This window comes from Cryptosporidium parvum, chromosome 3 (assembly GCF_000165345.1).
Source record: "Cryptosporidium parvum Iowa II chromosome 3, whole genome shotgun sequence".
NCBI classification, from domain to species: domain Eukaryota; phylum Apicomplexa; class Conoidasida; order Eucoccidiorida; family Cryptosporidiidae; genus Cryptosporidium; species Cryptosporidium parvum.
The window spans coordinates 394,630-411,843 of NC_006982.1; the positions used below are offsets into that span (position 1 = coordinate 394,630).

A 17,214-nucleotide genomic window follows, 5' to 3' on the forward strand; every position below is an offset into this window, starting at 1 on the left:
GTTCAAGTCTAAGGGAGAATTTCTTAAGAAATATATAGTTTTGTAGAGTGAAGGCTGAAATATAAAATTTTTGTTTGAAGGTTCAAAGGTATTTTGGTAGTGGATCATGATCTTTTGATTGTGTGGGAATAAGTTAATAATATTAGAGTACACACTGAAGCTATTGAGTTAATTAGTTGGAGGAGATTGTACAAGAAAATGGAGAATTCTGCGATAAATCATCCTTTTAAGAAGAAACTGAATAGAGTACTAGAGCTAAAGCTAGGAGAGAATGAGGAATTAATTAATGGGCTTATCAGCTTAGACACAGTAGATGATATATCTGAGGGGATCCCAAAGCACTTAGTTACTGAATTACTGAATACTAAAGGTCAAAACAAGTGTAGATCCATGCAGCTTTTAATATATAAGTACCATCTAATGGTTGCAGAGAGTTGTTTGGACTCTTTAAAACCTTTTATTGATGATTTGAGAGCAATGAATAATGAAATCAGATCATTTGAAAAGGAGTTTAATGAGAATGTTACAACTCAGCTAACAAACTGGAATAAATTTACTTTTCCCCTTTTGGAGGAGTTTAGCATGATACAAGATCAAATACAATTAGTAGAGAATAAGAAAAATATGTGTAATACAATGTTATCACACTTAAGTACCAATTTTGTGGGCGATATTAAGAACTTAAAATCTTCCATGGATGAATCCAAGGGGAATCTCTTGTTATCTTTAGTTGCAATTTACAACAAATGTATGGCCAGCGAAATCAATTCCAAGAAACTGATTGAAATCCTTTCTGGTGATTCACTAGATTCACAAAATACTTCGGAATCTGTCCTCTCTAAGCTTAAGAGTGACCGTGAATACTCTAGTATGATACCACAAATTCTGATTAATCTGAAAGCATTAATATTAGATTTGGAACTTAAAAGAAATCAGCTGGCGACTGAAATCACAAGCTTCTTGGTTGATCTAGTGATCTCTAAGTCACCTGATGAATTTAATGATCAATTTGAACAGTCACAGAATGATGAAGATGAGACAGAAGGAATAGAAAAAGGAACTGAAGAGAAAGTATGTATTTTTGGAAGTCAAAGCTTTCAGGAGTCTGTCGAAATACTCGAGCTTCATCATAAAGAACAGTGCCATTCTTTACTTACCTGCGTTGTTGAAACCAGATCAAAGTACTTGGAATATAGATTTAACCATATTATTGGTCATGGAATTTCTATTGGAGACAACAACTATTCCTCTAATCTACTGGACTACCTGGAGTCTATTTTCGAATGGATTCGCGTTTGTGGAGTTTCCATTGAGTCTGAATTTCTTATTAAAGCCTTTGGCTATCAGATGTGTGAAGATTGTGAGTTTGAAGAAAAGCATCTGGACTTTAACCAAAGCGATACTTCTGAGCCAGAATCACTTGATAACATGGCCAAGAATATTTTAAATAGCATTACTCATACACTTTGTATCCCCTTTTCTGGAGCAATCAGAGATATTCTTCGTCAGTTTCATCCTCCACAGACATCCAGGCCGGATTCCACTCATCATTTTGGTAACCTAACTTCTCTTAAGATAGGAATTACTATTGGAATTAAAATTGCACATTTAATCAATAATTATGTTGAGACATTAATTCCAATGTTTAAGATCCTACCTAAGAGATTTAGCTCAAAACCAAAACAAGCCCGTCTTGCATTTCCTTTACTTATTCAGCGTTTTAAAGATTTAAGAGAAGAAGCAATTGCTCAATATTATGTGTATGCGGGAATTGTCAAAGAAAACATATCCTCTCGCATTTCTGAAATCATAACTACAGACTTTTCCATATCCATTTTGGTCATGGAATGGTCTTCCCTCTTAAAAGACATCCTCTCTACAATACAAAATGGAGTTCTTGCGATTTCAAATGACAACATTCCAAAAATTGAGGACATTAACTCTACCCTAACATCTATGCTTGACACCTTTATTAACCCTATGTTTAATGCTATCTGTTCAGTTGCTACTTCAGACAAAACTCCTCTTGCATCAATCATTCGGATCAATAACGTAAACTACTGCCTCTCAGTACTAACAACTTTTCAAAAAATGAAAGTCCTATTAGAGAAACAGATTGAAATTGCAAATCAAATTATCAATGATGAAGTTTCCAAACTAACTGATTTTTTAAAAGAAGAATTTTGTGATAAATATAGATTTGGGGAACTGCTTAAAGAGCTTGAAGCCAAAAAAGAAGGTTTAACAACCCCCCAAGTATTTGAGGGATCTGCTAATAGTAATACTGACCCCAAACTTGAACCTAATTCTAACTACAATAGTAGTGAAAGCGATCCAGGCCAGGACCCACTTTTAATACTATCACAGGTTATCATTGATCAGTTCTTTGAAAGTATCTTACGATTTGGAGCCATCCCTTTTGCCAACGCTGATCGAATTCAAGATAAACAAATTAGAAATAATATTTTAAAAAACCTTTTCGCACACATTTCCCGCCAATACGAGTTAATATTTGACCAAATTACCCTAATTTGGCCTCAAAAAAGTTCTTTTCTCAGGCACGACCCTCAGCAAATTAAGCTTATTTTTTCTAGTTTGACCGTTTAGTGAGGTTATTCTAGCATATACTAATTTACAAATATATTTATTAAAATCGTTCTCTATTATTTACTCTTGATTTATTTATTTTTTCGCCTGCATTCACAATCAGGAAAAAACTAGTTATCTTCGTTTTCCCGCCTGCGCCACATGCAAAATATTTTCAAGTTGGCCCTAGACCGAGGAAATTGCATGTGAAAAGAAAATTATCGAAAAAAATTAATATCAATAATAAAATAAATAGGTTTTACATATCAGCTTTGGAATCGGATTTTAAAAGGGAATAAAGGGCTGGCTTACTTTTCTAGATTTTTTTTTAAGAAGAAATAGAGAAATTAAGAACAAGAGCCAGCAGAATATAGAAATATAATATCAATAGAAAAATAGCAATCACAACTAAAAGGTAATATCAGAGATTAGCAATATATTACCAATTAATTCAAAACTAGGAAAATAAGTAACAATGAGTAACTATAAACAAACTGAACTAAAAAGAAACAAGGGCGATTCAAGAGATGTTTCACTACTTTCTGCTTCAAGCTTGCATGAAGGCCAATCAAACATGCAAATGTGGAGGAGAAGGTGGGAGCCATGCCTACCACACATACTAAGATCCCCGTTATCTATTAAGGAAGTTTCAGCTTTTGAAGGAATGGGGAAAATGGAAAGATCTGACGTTTCTGCCTATTTTCCTTTAACATCTGGAAACAGTTTGGTGAAGTTTGAGGCCATTTCAGATGGAAGTAGCTCATGGAAGAAGTTTCCCGCCAGAAGAATCGGAGTAGTATTATCGGGAGGTCAGGCCTCAGGAGGTCATAATGTGATTGCTGGATTAATGTCTTATATTAAACTTTGTAACCAAAGTAGTCAGCTTTTTGGATTTTTAGGAGGCCCAGAAGGAGTATATAGTGGGAGATACAGAGAGTTAACTGAAGATGATATTAACGGTATACTTAACCAGGGAGGGTTTAATATTATTTGTTCAGGCCGTCACAAAATTGAAACAGAAGAACAAATGAGAGCTTCCTTGGAGATTTGTGAAAAACTCAAATTACATGGCCTAGTAGTAATAGGAGGAGATGATTCTAATACAAATGCAGCAGTTCTAGCAGAATACTTCAAACGTAACTCGTCTAGTACAGTAGTTGTAGGATGTCCCAAGACCATAGATGGAGATTTGAAAAACGAGGTAATTGAGACATCTTTTGGTTATGATACAGCAGTGAAAACTTATAGTGAACAGATTGGAAGTATTATGGATGCAATTAAAACTGAGGGATACGGATACTATTTTGTAAGGTTGATGGGAAGATCTGCATCTCACATTACTTTAGAATGCGGTCTTCAGACTAGAGCGAATATGATCTTGATTGGAGAAGAAATTAAGGAAGAGAACAGATCTTTGATGTCGATAGTAGACGAAATTGTAGAAATGATTCTAAAAAGAGATTCACTGGGAAAGAAACATGGAATTGTATTATTACCCGAAGGGTTAATAGAGTTTATTCCAGAATTTGAGACTTTAATCAAAGAATTAAATCTTATTTTGCTTAAAACTAACGATAGAAAACAGATTATAGATAGCTTAAGTCAAGAAATGAAGACTCTTTTCTTGGAGCTTCCTTCAGATGTACAAAATCAGCTCCTTTTAGAAAGGGATCCACATGGTAACGTTCAAGTAGCAAAGATAGCAACAGAAGAGTTGTTAGTACACATGGCAAAAGAAAAACTTGAGAGGGTAAAGAAGGATTATATTTTAGACAATGTTAAGACTCACTACTTTGGATATGAAGGAAGATGCGCTTTACCTTCAAATTTTGATGCAAGTTATTGCTTTGCTCTTGGACATACTGCAGCAGCTCTTATAGACAATCAGCGTTCAGGATATATGGCAGTAGTCAGGAAGCTAAGCTTAACTCCTGAACAATGGGAACCAGCAGGATGTCCTCTTACATATATGATGAATATTGAGCTTAGAAAAGGGAAGTCTGTTCCCGTTATTAAGAAGTACTTAGTAGATCTTAAAGGACAATCTTACTTAGCTTATTGTCAAGTTAGATCTGAGTGGAAGTTGAATGATTATTACAGAAATCCAGGACCAATACAATTTGATGGTCCTAATTCCGGAGTAACTAATTATATGATTTCTCCTCCAAGAGTGGAGGATTTACTTAGAATGGAGGATAGATGCGAGAATAAAATGAGTCATAAATTATCAGGGTCAGAAAGCTCTCAAAATAGATCAAAGGACGACATGAAGATACAGAAGATCCTTCTTTCAACAGCTTCCAAGTTTAACGATGATCTAATCATTTCCTCCTCATGCAGAGATTTAGATGCTTACATTATTACTAAATGTTTACCTCATCAGACTGGGAGACACAACAGCAAAATACTACAATTAAAAGAGGAGGAATACTCATCAGGATTCACAGAGATAAGAGAGAACAGCCAGTCAAAATCTTCCATGGGTAATTCACTAGCTTGTGAGTCACTTGGATTAATTCTATCATGCCTTTCAACTCCTGGTACTCAGAATGTAATTTGTGGACTAGTCAATGGACTACCATCGCTTAAACAGCTTATAGTTTTTAAGTCTCTCTCAGACTTTTCAGAAGGAAAAGCTCTAAAAGTCGATCTTACTTCCGAAGGATCATTGGCTTTCTTTGAGAATTCTCTCAATTCTGGAGGCTGTATATTCCCAAATGGAGTAGAAATAAAAATGAATGTCTCAGAAAAAAAGAGCTCAAATACAACTTTAAAAGCTAATGATAACCAAGAATTCACAAACAGCTCTTGCGTTCTTTCATGCAAAGGGCTAGTTAGTAATGACTTCCTCTCTCAACTCTTGTCATTTTTTAATATGCGTGCAATTGCAATTGTGGGGAACAGTGAGGCGGCAACGTTTGGCGCCTCTATATCGGAGCAATTAATTTGCATGTCGTTAAATGGCATGAAGAGTGAGATCCCAGTAGTGTTTGTTCCAGTTTGCTTGGAAAACAGTATTTCTCATCAAATGATTGAGACATGTATTGGATTTGACTCTGTAACTAAGAGTATTTCAACTTTGGTTGGAAATCTGTTAACAGATTCAGCTTCAGCAACAAAGTATTGGTATTTCATGAAGATGATAGGCGATAAGACTTCAAATGTTGCTTTAGAGGTTGGAATACAAACTCATCCAAATTTGGTTGTAATTCCAGAAAGATATGCAGATGGAAAACTTTCAGTTTATGGTTCAGAAATGGCTGGGGTCACTTTAGATGATATTATTACTGAAATTTGTGATATAATTTGTTTGAGATCTAATCAGGGAAATAATTTTGGCGGGCTCCTGGTATCAGAAGGTCTTTTTGACCAGGTATACCCAACAAGAGAGTATAGGAAGATATTTTCAAGGTTTAGCACTCAGAATTTATGTAATGCTTCAAATTCAGGATGCGAGATTCTGGGTTCTGAAAGTTTAAGTAGATATGAGAAAAAAGTTGTTGAGGATTTCAAACTTATATTTAGTGATATAGATACGAGACTTATTGAGAATTTGATTAATTCAAGAAAGATATGTGATGTTAGGACTGAGATTATACTCTCAGCTCTGGTTCAAAAGGAACTCAAATTTAGAAGGTCTAAGAATAAAATTAAGAATGGGATGAACCCAGTGTGCTTTAGTTTTACAGATCAAGTCAGAGCTTGTATCCCTTCTGATTTTGACTCTACACTTGGATTAATGTACGGAATGCTTGCATCAAAAATAATTAATAGTAACTTGGTTGGGGGATATGTTACGGGGATTAAGGGGGTATTGAGCCAGACAGATAGTTGGAATATGTATGCTATTCCTATTTCCTCTTTAATGACTTTAAATATTGAAGGAGATAAAATACAGGATTCAAGAAACAACTCAAATCTTTCATTTGAATCAAAGAAACTTCTAACCGAATCTACACTAGGAAATGCTGGCCATCAACTTGAATTCATATGCAAACTGAATTCCGTTAATTTGCGCAATAACCCTTCATTTAAACTTTTAATGAACCACATTGAAAAATGGGAAGTCGATAATACTTATGCTAATCCAGGCCCTATTCAATACTTTAATCTATTCAAAAATTTATTCAACAGAACACTATTTGAAAGTGAATACGTTTATACGCGAAACCTAAAAGAAATGGATCAAATATTACTTGAAATTAAGACATTATGCCAATTAGGTGTTGAAAAGGATATTTTAAACTCTACTATACAACACTTAAAGGCAATTCAAAATTCTATTTCAATAATGAGCAGCTGTAACCACAGAAAATCTAAACCAGAACAAATAGAATGCATACAGAAAACAAACTCAATAGCAAACTACACATCAAACTTAAAATGCAAAAGCAATAATAATGAAACCAATCTGGAAATGATTGTTAACAATATTATTAATCAGGAAACTTGCAATTAATTCAATTACACATTTTGGCGGTAAGGCGCCAAAATGTGTGCAATCATATATTTTACGAAAAATTTAGTCCGAGATGAATCTCGCGAATCACTGAGATGCCAGGAAGTTACACAACTACTGTTATCCTTACACCGTACTACAGCGAACCCTTTTCCGTGCTCTGTTTCCAGCCTCCGGCGGTACGGGTTTCACTATCTCACAAGTCACCTCGGTCTCCACCAAGGCAACTCTAGAGACTGCAGCCTTGTAATGGGCAGCCATCGTGCAATGTTACTTCCGGGATGTAGTGACACAGTATCCCATCCTAAACCTTTAACGACTCCACTTGGTTACAGCTGGGCGTTATCCCAGCCAGTCACTATCTAATGTTTTAGAATTTAGATTATTAAATACTTTACAATACTTTTGAATGACGGCTATTATTTGGCGGGAACTTACAGCTCATTTATTTTATATTTGTGAAATAGAGGGGGTGGTAAGAATATAAAAAATAAGCTGATATAATCATTGAAATTATTACAATTATTGTTAGAATTGGCTGAGTGAAGATATTTCACAGTTAGTTCTCGATCAAAATGTCTGCTCTATTCAATTTTCAAAGCATGATTGTGGTGGTCTTGCTGTCAATATGTACATGCTCGTATTTACGTCCAAAAATTCCAGGCTTAATAGACAATAAAAAGTCAGGTTTTTTGGGAATTCTAGGTAAAATGGCGGTTATTGGAGATAGACTTAGCCCATATGTGTCATTCGCATGCATTCTAATGGCAGGCATGACATTATTCTATAGATAATTCATTTCAAGGTTTTGTAATACATTTATGACTACAAAATGAGTCTCACTCAAAATATCAGAAAGTTATACTTTGAGATTTTCAGGAATTATAAAGCTTAAAAGTTATCCATAATTGTAGCAAATTAAATAGATATTTTAAATTAAATATTTTCTAAGTACTAAATATTTATCGTTAAGTTTGTGTAATAGGAATTTGTTCCGGCTACTTCAAACCAAATCTTAATTTTCTTGCTTGGATCTTCTTTTCATGATCTGGATCATTTACTCTTGACATTGTTCCAAACCTTTCTCTTCTATTTTTAATTTTGTCAGCTTCTGATATCATTCCAAATCTTTCTTGTCTAAGCTTTCTCTTATCATCTTCTGACGTAGAACCAAATCTTTTTGAACGAGCAAGCCTTTTCTCAGCTTCTGTGGATGGGCCACATGCTCCAAACTTCTGTCTTCTTAATTCAACTCTTTCTTTTTCAGAAAGTTGGTTAACATCACTTATACATATTGTTTGTCTTACTGGCTCAGAAATGCTTACATTCTTTTCTCCTTGATCAGTTTTTACTTCATTACTAGAATTAGTCATTGGCTCATCAAATTCCTCTTTCTCTGCTGATACAGATGTAGTAGCAGTAGCGGCTGGTACTGTACTATCTGTATGGTTATTTTGTGAGTCATAATCAATCAATGCTTGAACTAGTTGTTGCTAAAAAACAGAAAAAATTACAATTAATATTCAAATTTCATTACAGATTAAGATTAAAGTCAATTATCACATACCTTTCTCCCAGTAACAGATAAGCCTCTTTCTTTTAATAGCTCCTTCAACTCATCAATCTTTAAAGTATTATAGTTCATTTGACTAAAAGGCTTCGAATCTTAATTATGAATATATAAAAAGCTTTATGTAAATTCAACTTCCTTGTTTTTCTTTATTTGGCTTTCACAATTTTTGCCAAACTAGTTTTTTCATTTGATTATAACTTCTATTAAGAAAAAATGCTATCAGTTTGGCGCCTTTTAAGAAAATATTTAAATGAAAATAATAAAATATATGAAAGGATTTAAATGGTTAAAAAGAAAAAAAAGTAAATTTAGAAATAGTGAAACAAAGTGGGATATTTAAAATAATTACCTTTTAGATGGTTTGATTCATTTTAGCACTGCTTTTGAGCCAAAATCGATGCTTTAAATACTTATAGTTTAATTATCCCCCCTTAATTTGCTATTATAATAGTTTTAAATATGCATTATATGAATAGAACCTAAAGTAAAGATTGATAATATGCTTAATACAAATTTGGTTTCAATAAAAGCGGCCCACAATCTCCTTATTTGGAATGAAAATAGGCATTATTGCAACTTGCAAATGAGTGTAATATAGTGAATGTGTCAATTTCCGTACTTAACGGGGAATTTTTCGAGATTTAAAGACAATTTTTATCTTTTCATTTTTCGCTTTTTGATAATCAGAAGTACTCTTCTCATTAAATTGTTGTTCTTCAAAGCTTCCTTCAATATCGGAAATACATGAGTAGACTTTTTGGGATAAACTATTCTTTTTGATCTGGACACATCCTTCAATAGGCTTAAATGGGTTCGGGATTTGAGTATGATCTTGTTGTTCTAAGGTAATATTTCCTAAAAAGGCAGATTCAGACTCTTTAACTTCTTCCCATTTCCCAATAATTCCCATTTCGTTCGTTTTGTCATGGCTTTCATTATGATCTTTTTTTTCAAAAATATTCTTTGAATCATCAAAGGTATAATTGGCTGTGAAAACATTATCTCCAAAAGTGGTAGAACTTCCTGATCTGACTTCCTTATCTATCAGTTTGATTCTTTTCTTTTCACGATTAGAAGTTTGCTCGACCCCTTGTAACTTCATAAACTCCTTTCGGACCTCTTCCTCATCTTTTTTCTTCTGTAGTTCCCTATAGTTTTCACTTTTCAACAACTTTCTTAAATTATAGTTGTGCCTTCCGCCTTCTTGGTGGCTTCTTATATTATTTGGATGATTTTCTATCCAAATTTTGCAAACTTGACAATAATGTTTATTGTTTACCTCTTTGTTCCTCCTCATATATTCCGTATCTCTGAATTCCTCAGATCTATCTTTACTACCTATTTTAGCTTCAGTATAAGCGATTTACTTCTTTTCCTTTTTTTCTCTCTCTAATGAATAGTCCATTAATATGTAAAAAAAAGGCGCCAAATTCATGCAATGTTTAAATTGCCATGCCCGTTAATATTATTGAATCAGGTAAGATATATAGAAAAAAAAAGTTAGCTATATAAACTTTAATTTCAAAGTAATAGAATTCTACAAATATTTGGTGGCAAATTTAGATCAGGGTTTTAGTTGGTCTTATTTGAATTTAAACCACATCTAGCAGAAATCATACACAATTGGCCAAGAAGTTTGTCTAATTGTAAGGGGGTGGCACAACCATCAAGCATGACAAAGTGGCATCTCCCGACCTCTTTTAGGTACTCCAAAATGGCCCTTTCAGGGAGTTGATATCTTTTCAATACATTTCTCATGGTAATGACAATATCAAGTGGTGAGTAACCCCCAATAAAAAGTTCTTCAACAATGGAGTGAGCTAATCTCCAGTTACATTTAACACAAGAGTCCAAAATACTCTTAATTTTCTCAGGAGAGGGAATGTCGGAGACTTTGAGTACATTATCTCTAGAAACCATAGAAAATCCATGGTAAGTTGCTTGGAGATTGTTAATTACAATTCTCATATCTCCATCTGCAGTAAATACAAGAGTGTCAATTCCAGAATCAACGTATGGAATGTTCTCCATCTTGATAATCTCAAATAATCTTTTTCTGATTTGTGCATCTGTAAGCTTTGAGTACCTAATAATTGCGCATCTACTTTGGATTGGCTCTATAATTTTTGTTGATTGATTACAAGCTAGAGCAAAACGGGTACTTTCTGAGTAAACTTCCATTAGTCTTCTGAGAGCTTGTTGTGCTGAGTCTGTCATACTGTCTACTTCGTCCAGTATTACAATTTTGTGCCTTCCTTCAGGTAAGTCAATTTTCTCTCTTGCAAAGCTCTTGATCTTATCTCTAACAACGTCAATTCCACGGTCGTCTGATGCATTTAATTCTAGAACAGCTCTACCATATTTACTTCCAAGCATTTCAGAAGCCAGACAGTGAATACTAGTAGTCTTTCCTGTTCCTGGAGGACCAGAAAGAAGTAGATTTGGCATATTACCATGCTTGGCTAAGACTTTTAATCGAGTTAAAACCTCTTCATTACCAACCATTTCATCCAAAATCTTTGGACGATATTTTTCTATCCAAATTTGGGTTGACATTTCCAATATCTGCTTGCTTTTTACCAACTTATTTCCCTAGCGTTTTATACTTGTATTTTTAAACAGCTATTGCTTCACCAGCCTATAGCTAAGTAAAACTTTAACCTAATCCTATAAATCCCAATATACAACCAATGCAATCCCAATATAAATAATATATTCACTCACACCTTTCTTTGTTTCTTTTCCCCTTTATTTGTCATTTTCCTACTTGTAATATAAATACCACATAGGTACCTCACCCTTGGCGCCATTTATGCTGACTTTAAAAAAAAAATACTTGTAAATGAAATAAAATCGATCAAAGCAGCAAGCAATCTATATCCCAAATTAGTTATCACTATAAATACAAGAATCAAAAGTTCTACTAATTTTATATTCACCCTTTTTTTACTTTACAAATATTCATCAGAAATTTATTGACAAATTGGCGCCACACCAATTTGGCGGCACATTGTGGGGAGATTGTTTGAAAAAGAATGTTGAGCAGAAATTATAAAGCTGGGTGAAAATACATTTTTTTTTTTTAAAAATTTCAATTCGTTCGAATACTGTGCAATATTTGAGTAAAAGGCAAGTTAAAATTACTCTGGCTGATTTCTTTTCTAGACAGGAGCAACGGCATCAATGTATGTCTGACAGTGGTCTAAGGAAAGCAGGCAAAATAATAATCGTCAAGTTTTAAATGACTAATTATTTAAATAATTATACGCACACAGTAAAATTTAAGCTCAGGATTGGTAGCCTTGACATTCTTCAATTTGGTTCTGTTTATTTCTCTCGATTTTCTCTTTTTTTTTGAAGCATTTGAATGTGAGCGCAAATCAACTATTTTTGCAAATTGTTAGATGTTAAACATTCCAGAATTAAAGGAGACTTTATCTTGGGACGATATTTATAGCTTATTTGAGTCAAGCCTAAGAATCAGCTCAAATTTGGATCCAAAGCTACTTGTTAATACAATTTTATGCGAATGTAGGAAAGTCATTAATTGTAGAGATTGTAATTTATTCATCTACGATTCTATTAACAATGTTTTCTACCATGGGTTTGACACAAGCAAGTATATAATATCTGACTCCCTGCTTAAGAAGGTACTTATTACGAAAAAGTACGAAATTCTTGACGACTCAGATTCTGACAATTATCAACTAGAGAACAACCATGATATTAAGACAAGAAGATTTTCCAATAATGCTATTTATATTCCTATATATAATACTGAGAAAGAATCTCCAATAGCAGTTCTTGAGATTTTGGACAAATTCAAATTGAATAAAGACGGTATCGAAGTTAAGGATAGTTTTACCCAAATTGACATTATTAAATTAAGATGTATGTCCAGAGTATTCTCAATTTCAGTTATGAATTGTGAAAAGTACAGAGAAGTTAGAAATACTAAGGAAAAAGCTGACAATCTACTTAACCTTGTTCAATCTTTAAGACCAGATCTGGGACTTCAGTCTAACTTATTCACTCTCTGTATCCACGCTCAAGAAATCATCGAATCTGAGCATTGTATTGCTTTAATTGGGATTCCTGAGAGGCAACAAATCATATCTCTTATATCTGATACTGGGAATGAACTTCTATTTAATTATGAGATTGGTGATATAATTCATAGAATTATCGAGACTAGGCACTCTCTTATTATACAGAATACTGGAGATGATAACAAGCCACGTTTCGAAAATAGACTCGTTGAATGTTCATGCAGCTCAATTAGAATTGTGATAGGAAGCAGCTCTGTATCAACGAGCAATGATGATCAATTTATTCGCCTCCTACAAAAAGTGTATGGAGGTGAAAAACCAATCTATAACGCTTTAGTATTCCCAATTTATGCAGAAAGGGACAATTGGTCATGTATCCCGACCCCCAGCCAAAGGATCTCATCCATTTCTTCTCTTTCATCAGCCTTCTCATCATTTGAAATTGGACATGATTATGATGATTTAGTATCAGTTTCACCCAGAAACAATTCAATTCTGAACTCTTCAATCATTTCCTCCAGTATCGTTGCCCCTGGCTCTCCAAAATCGGATAGAGTTGGGAGAAGCAGCTTAGTTGCTCAAACTCATACAAATACAAGATCTTCATCTTTATCTCCAAGCAATCAGTTTTCCCAGAGTAACAACACCCAGGCAATTTCTCTTATTGTACTTATTAATAGATTAGGCGTTTTCAAAGAAAAATCCAAATTTACTGAAAATGATGTCAGGCTTCTCGAACCATTTGGCAGAATTGTTGCTCCAAATATAGGTACTTTGTTCCAAACATCTTTATTTTCTTATCTTCAAACAATTTACAATACTGACAGAAATATCAGCTTTAATAAGTATCAAGACAAGATGCCACAAGATCCCCCTTCATTCGCATTTCCTCATAGCAACTGGAAAAACAGACACTCTGATGTAATTTTCGAGGAGGATGAGGACGGAGCTAAAGACTTAGAGAAATAGGGTATATTTTTTCTAATGAATTCGACGTTTCTTATCTCATTTATATAGATTAAGACTAATGTTTATTTTGAGGCGCGATAAACATCTAAATAGAGCTTTAACTTTGAATTTTTTTGAAGTAGATTATTCACTATCAATTAATATAGCCTATTTGATTCTCCCAACATTCCTCTTTAAGTTGGTTTGATATGGGACACCCTGAACCTGAATCTGAGTCTGATTTGAATTTGATATTTGTTGTCTTTTTTGACAAACCTTAGCAGAAGTCAAAAATAACTGATAATTGTATAATTGGTTTAAGAAGCCTGGATTTGGCGCCACATAGGGCCTAGACAACTTAATTAGATTTAAAGCTTGTAAAGAGCTAATCCCTAGTTCTCTCATTAGAAAGGCCGTACAAATTGTTGGAGCTCTGCTAATACCAGCAGCACAATGTATGTAGACATTATTAGGTCTTTCCACAGTAGATTGAGATAGTGCATTGTGAATAAAATCAAAAGATGAGGAGAAATATTTACTAATATCTTCAAATGGAGTATCATAAATAGGGATATTCAAATACAAAAATTCATTTGGAAACTTGCATGCACCCTGTAGACAACATACAATGTGAGTAATTCCAAGGTCCTTAAGTTTTTTTAAATCATTTGCTACAGTGCTTCCTCCTAAGAAAATTCCAGGAATAATCCTTTGGGCTCTGTGAAGATCCAAATTCTCTTTATTAGAATACTGGACCTCTTTTTGAAGGATATCCCTGAAACCCAAACGATTGATTGAGCTGATGATAGTCCTCATATTACTTTCAACTTTCTCTTCATAATCTTCAATTGTGCTTTTTGGAGAAGTTACAAGTGCTCCATACAAGCTAATAACTTGGTCTAAAGAGCATATTAAGCTTATTGTTTCTTGTATCTGCATCCCTTTCATAGGCTCTGGCGTCTTTCTTTTCAACTGATGGAGAATGCGTAAAGCTGCAAAATAAAAGTTTACTCTCTCTGGTAAAATTAATTCTGATTCAGTTGAACCGCTGATATTCTCAACAACTGCCATCCTCTCAGATCTTTTATCTATTAGTCTCTTCAAGGCCTCCATTTATTATTTAATTTCTCAACAAACATTTAAAAAAAAACCTTTAAGTCAATAATTCAATAATGCACACAAGTACCCGCCAAAAGTCTTAGAAAAATTATTATTGACTTTTATAGAGAGAAATATATTGTATATATATTTTGTGGCATATTTAATGATTAAAACATACATATTTAGTATTTGAGTTTCTTATATTAGTGCTATACTATGCTTCGTGTTCTTCTGACTTAATTTTGTATTAATTTTCCGTTCAAAAATTAACTATTACAGTCTTGAAGTCAGTTTATTTTTTAATATAGACTTGAATTTTTATATTAGCCTTACTTTACAAAGAAATCTGAGAGGTAAATGCACATATTTGTAGTATATATGGTAAAATGTACAAAATAAAATTGCATGTAGTTGGCGCCAATACATTCCCCACAGTTTGCGAAACAAAAAAAAAGGTAGGGAAACAAATTCTTCTGGAAGAAAATAATTATCAATTATTTCAGTTTTCCAAGGGGTTGAGTTATAGGGGGAATCTTGGTTTTAGCTCAAGGAGGAATATAAAGTTCCATTATTTTGAGTAGAATCTTAAAGAAGGTTGTTAGAAAAGCTGAGTTACAGAATTTAGTTAAGAAATCAACTTGAGTATATTTTTGTTAGTTAGTATTCAAAATATGTTTAGAGATAAAGTAAGAACATTCTCATCAGGAAGAAGATTTGCATGCCAAATGAAATCCTTTTTGAAAAATAGAAGGTGCATTTCAGGATGTGCCACAGCTTTTTTGGCGGGAGGCTTGTCTGCATGGCTTTATTTGGACTCCAGAGAAAAACCAGAAAGTTATTTTTTTAACAAGCTAAAGAGTTCATATAAGGTTGGATGTGCATCTCAAGAAACTTCTAACAAGTTATTTCACCAGAAAATCTTGAATCAAAATCTATCATTGAAAACTGAAAAGTCTAATTACGTTGAGTTGATTGGAGAACAAGGACCAGTAAAAAGTATGGTTTTAGGCTCTGAAGGAACATCAGCAAAGATTTCAATTTCAGCTATTCAGGTGAATGCAAATAACCCAATAGAAGACAGGTTATTGATACAAAGGATGAGGCTCAATTTACCAGGAGGGGAAAATAAAGATTTTGTGATTTCAGCAGTAATTGATGGACATGGAGGGTGGCAAGTTGCAGAGTATGTCCAAAATAACTTTATAAGGATATTTCAGAAAGAACTTTCTCAATATATGTCTTCTCTAGTGAGAGAGGGAAGTGCTAATGAAAGTAATCCAATTTCTCAAATAAATGAAACTGATATAATAGCCGGACTTTTTTACTCACTTAAAAAGACATATTATATACTAGATGAGGAACTGAAGAGTAAATTGGAAGTTGCTTATAATCTTGGATTTTCTAAGTTAGCCTCAGTAGGAGCATGTACAACTGTTTCAATCATTACAGAAGATGCAATTCTTACAGCCAATTCTGGAGATTGTCTCTCCGTTTATTGTAATGAGAATGGGATCTGGCTCCCTTTAAATGAGCAACTTTCAGCAATGAATCCCCAAGAACAAAAAAGACTTGAGGAGATTCACAAGCATGAGAAGGATAACTTGATTCAATGTAAACAGATTCTTCATGAAAAATTTCTTATGGGACTTTATACCATTCCGAAGTATAGGGGTTGCTATGTCAAAGGGATCTTACAGCCATCTAGGGCAATTGGTGACTTTAGACTAAAATCTATGGATTTCAACTATAACTGGGAGAAAGATCTAAGCACAGAAAAACTTTTACCTACATTTTCATATGTACTTAAAGACAAAGAGAGTGAACAATCTAAAAAAGAACAACACCGAGAAAATGAAGATCTGAATGAAGATGAGTTTCCATATTCATATGACCTAATTAATGGAAATAATTCAATCAATATGAGACGAGACAGTTATAGATACTTTGTAAAGAATCCATTGAGCTTTCCTTATGTAAGATCTGAGCCAATGTTACATCTTTTCTTTTATAACTCTTTGAATAAGAATTTGAGTTCAACAGATAACACTAGTGTTGAGAAGATCTCTCCAAATGAATACTCTTTAACACCAGTACATACAAATTCTTCCCTTAAAGTTGAATATATTACTCCGGAATATAAGCACCTACCTATTTCGGAGTATTCAAACTCGAACGAATTTATCAGAGATTTCACTTTATCCAAAATAAGAAATGCATATTCTTACATTCAAAATCCCATGAATTCATCCAAAAAAAGTTTTCTTGTGCTTGGAACGGATGGAGTTTGGGACTTTTTAACTCCGAAAGATGTTACAAACGTCATATTAAACTCCAAATCAGTAGAGGATGGAGTAAGAAGAATCCTTAAAAAAGTTTTGAATAATGCAGGAATAAACAGCATTGAAAAACTCAAAAGTTTACCCAAAAAAAGAAAGGTATTTGATGATACTAGCATTGTTCTAGCTGAGATCACCCCAAATAAACATGACAATGACTGA

The 17,214-nt window shown here is 33.7% G+C and overlaps 10 protein-coding genes across 10 annotated transcripts; 6 read left to right on the forward strand and 4 right to left on the reverse strand.

Annotated features, from left to right (window-relative positions):
* Positions 1-198: 198 nt before the first annotated feature.
* cgd3_1390 (hypothetical protein) lies at positions 199-2,607 on the forward strand (the record flags this gene model as incomplete). Its single annotated transcript, XM_626714.1, has 1 exon — positions 199-2,607. The coding sequence occupies one exon, from the start codon at positions 199-201 to the stop codon at positions 2,605-2,607; it is 2,409 nt and encodes an 802-aa protein (XP_626714.1).
* Positions 2,608-3,061: 454 nt separating this feature from the next.
* cgd3_1400 (pyrophosphate-dependent 6-phosphofructokinase) lies at positions 3,062-7,045 on the forward strand (the record flags this gene model as incomplete). The annotated part of the gene is made up of 1 exon (XM_626715.1): positions 3,062-7,045. One exon carries the CDS (start codon positions 3,062-3,064, stop codon positions 7,043-7,045), a length of 3,984 nt encoding a protein of 1,327 aa, XP_626715.1.
* A 33-nt stretch (positions 7,046-7,078) lies between these two features.
* Positions 7,079-7,411, forward strand: cgd3_1410 (small hypothetical protein; the record flags this gene model as incomplete). Its single annotated transcript, XM_626716.1, has 1 exon — positions 7,079-7,411. The coding sequence occupies one exon, from the start codon at positions 7,079-7,081 to the stop codon at positions 7,409-7,411; it is 333 nt and encodes a 110-aa protein (XP_626716.1).
* Positions 7,412-7,608: 197 nt separating this feature from the next.
* cgd3_1420 (conserved small protein) lies at positions 7,609-7,839 on the forward strand (the record flags this gene model as incomplete). The annotated part of the gene is made up of 1 exon (XM_626717.1): positions 7,609-7,839. A coding segment is annotated over one exon (231 nt), but the record flags the coding sequence as incomplete, so codon positions are not given.
* A 204-nt stretch (positions 7,840-8,043) lies between these two features.
* On the reverse strand, positions 8,044-8,418 carry cgd3_1430 (hypothetical protein; the record flags this gene model as incomplete). Its single annotated transcript, XM_626718.1, has 1 exon — positions 8,044-8,418. One exon carries the CDS (start codon positions 8,416-8,418, stop codon positions 8,044-8,046), a length of 375 nt encoding a protein of 124 aa, XP_626718.1.
* Positions 8,419-9,237: 819 nt separating this feature from the next.
* cgd3_1440 (U1 small nuclear ribonucleoprotein c like finger) lies at positions 9,238-9,915 on the reverse strand (the record flags this gene model as incomplete). The annotated part of the gene is made up of 1 exon (XM_626719.1): positions 9,238-9,915. One exon carries the CDS (start codon positions 9,913-9,915, stop codon positions 9,238-9,240), a length of 678 nt encoding a protein of 225 aa, XP_626719.1.
* Positions 9,916-10,190: 275 nt separating this feature from the next.
* Positions 10,191-11,210, reverse strand: cgd3_1450 (replication factor C like AAA+ ATpase; the record flags this gene model as incomplete). Its single annotated transcript, XM_626720.1, has 1 exon — positions 10,191-11,210. A coding segment is annotated over one exon (1,020 nt), but the record flags the coding sequence as incomplete, so codon positions are not given.
* An 812-nt stretch (positions 11,211-12,022) lies between these two features.
* On the forward strand, positions 12,023-13,636 carry cgd3_1460 (GAF domain containing protein; the record flags this gene model as incomplete). The annotated part of the gene is made up of 1 exon (XM_626721.1): positions 12,023-13,636. One exon carries the CDS (start codon positions 12,023-12,025, stop codon positions 13,634-13,636), a length of 1,614 nt encoding a protein of 537 aa, XP_626721.1.
* Positions 13,637-13,783: 147 nt separating this feature from the next.
* Positions 13,784-14,728, reverse strand: cgd3_1470 (dual specificity phosphatase; the record flags this gene model as incomplete). Its single annotated transcript, XM_626722.1, has 1 exon — positions 13,784-14,728. The coding sequence occupies one exon, from the start codon at positions 14,726-14,728 to the stop codon at positions 13,784-13,786; it is 945 nt and encodes a 314-aa protein (XP_626722.1).
* Positions 14,729-15,387: 659 nt separating this feature from the next.
* cgd3_1480 (pp2c; protein phosphatase 2 C, possible transmembrane domain near N-terminus) lies at positions 15,388-17,214 on the forward strand (the record flags this gene model as incomplete). The annotated part of the gene is made up of 1 exon (XM_626723.1): positions 15,388-17,214. The coding sequence occupies one exon, from the start codon at positions 15,388-15,390 to the stop codon at positions 17,212-17,214; it is 1,827 nt and encodes a 608-aa protein (XP_626723.1).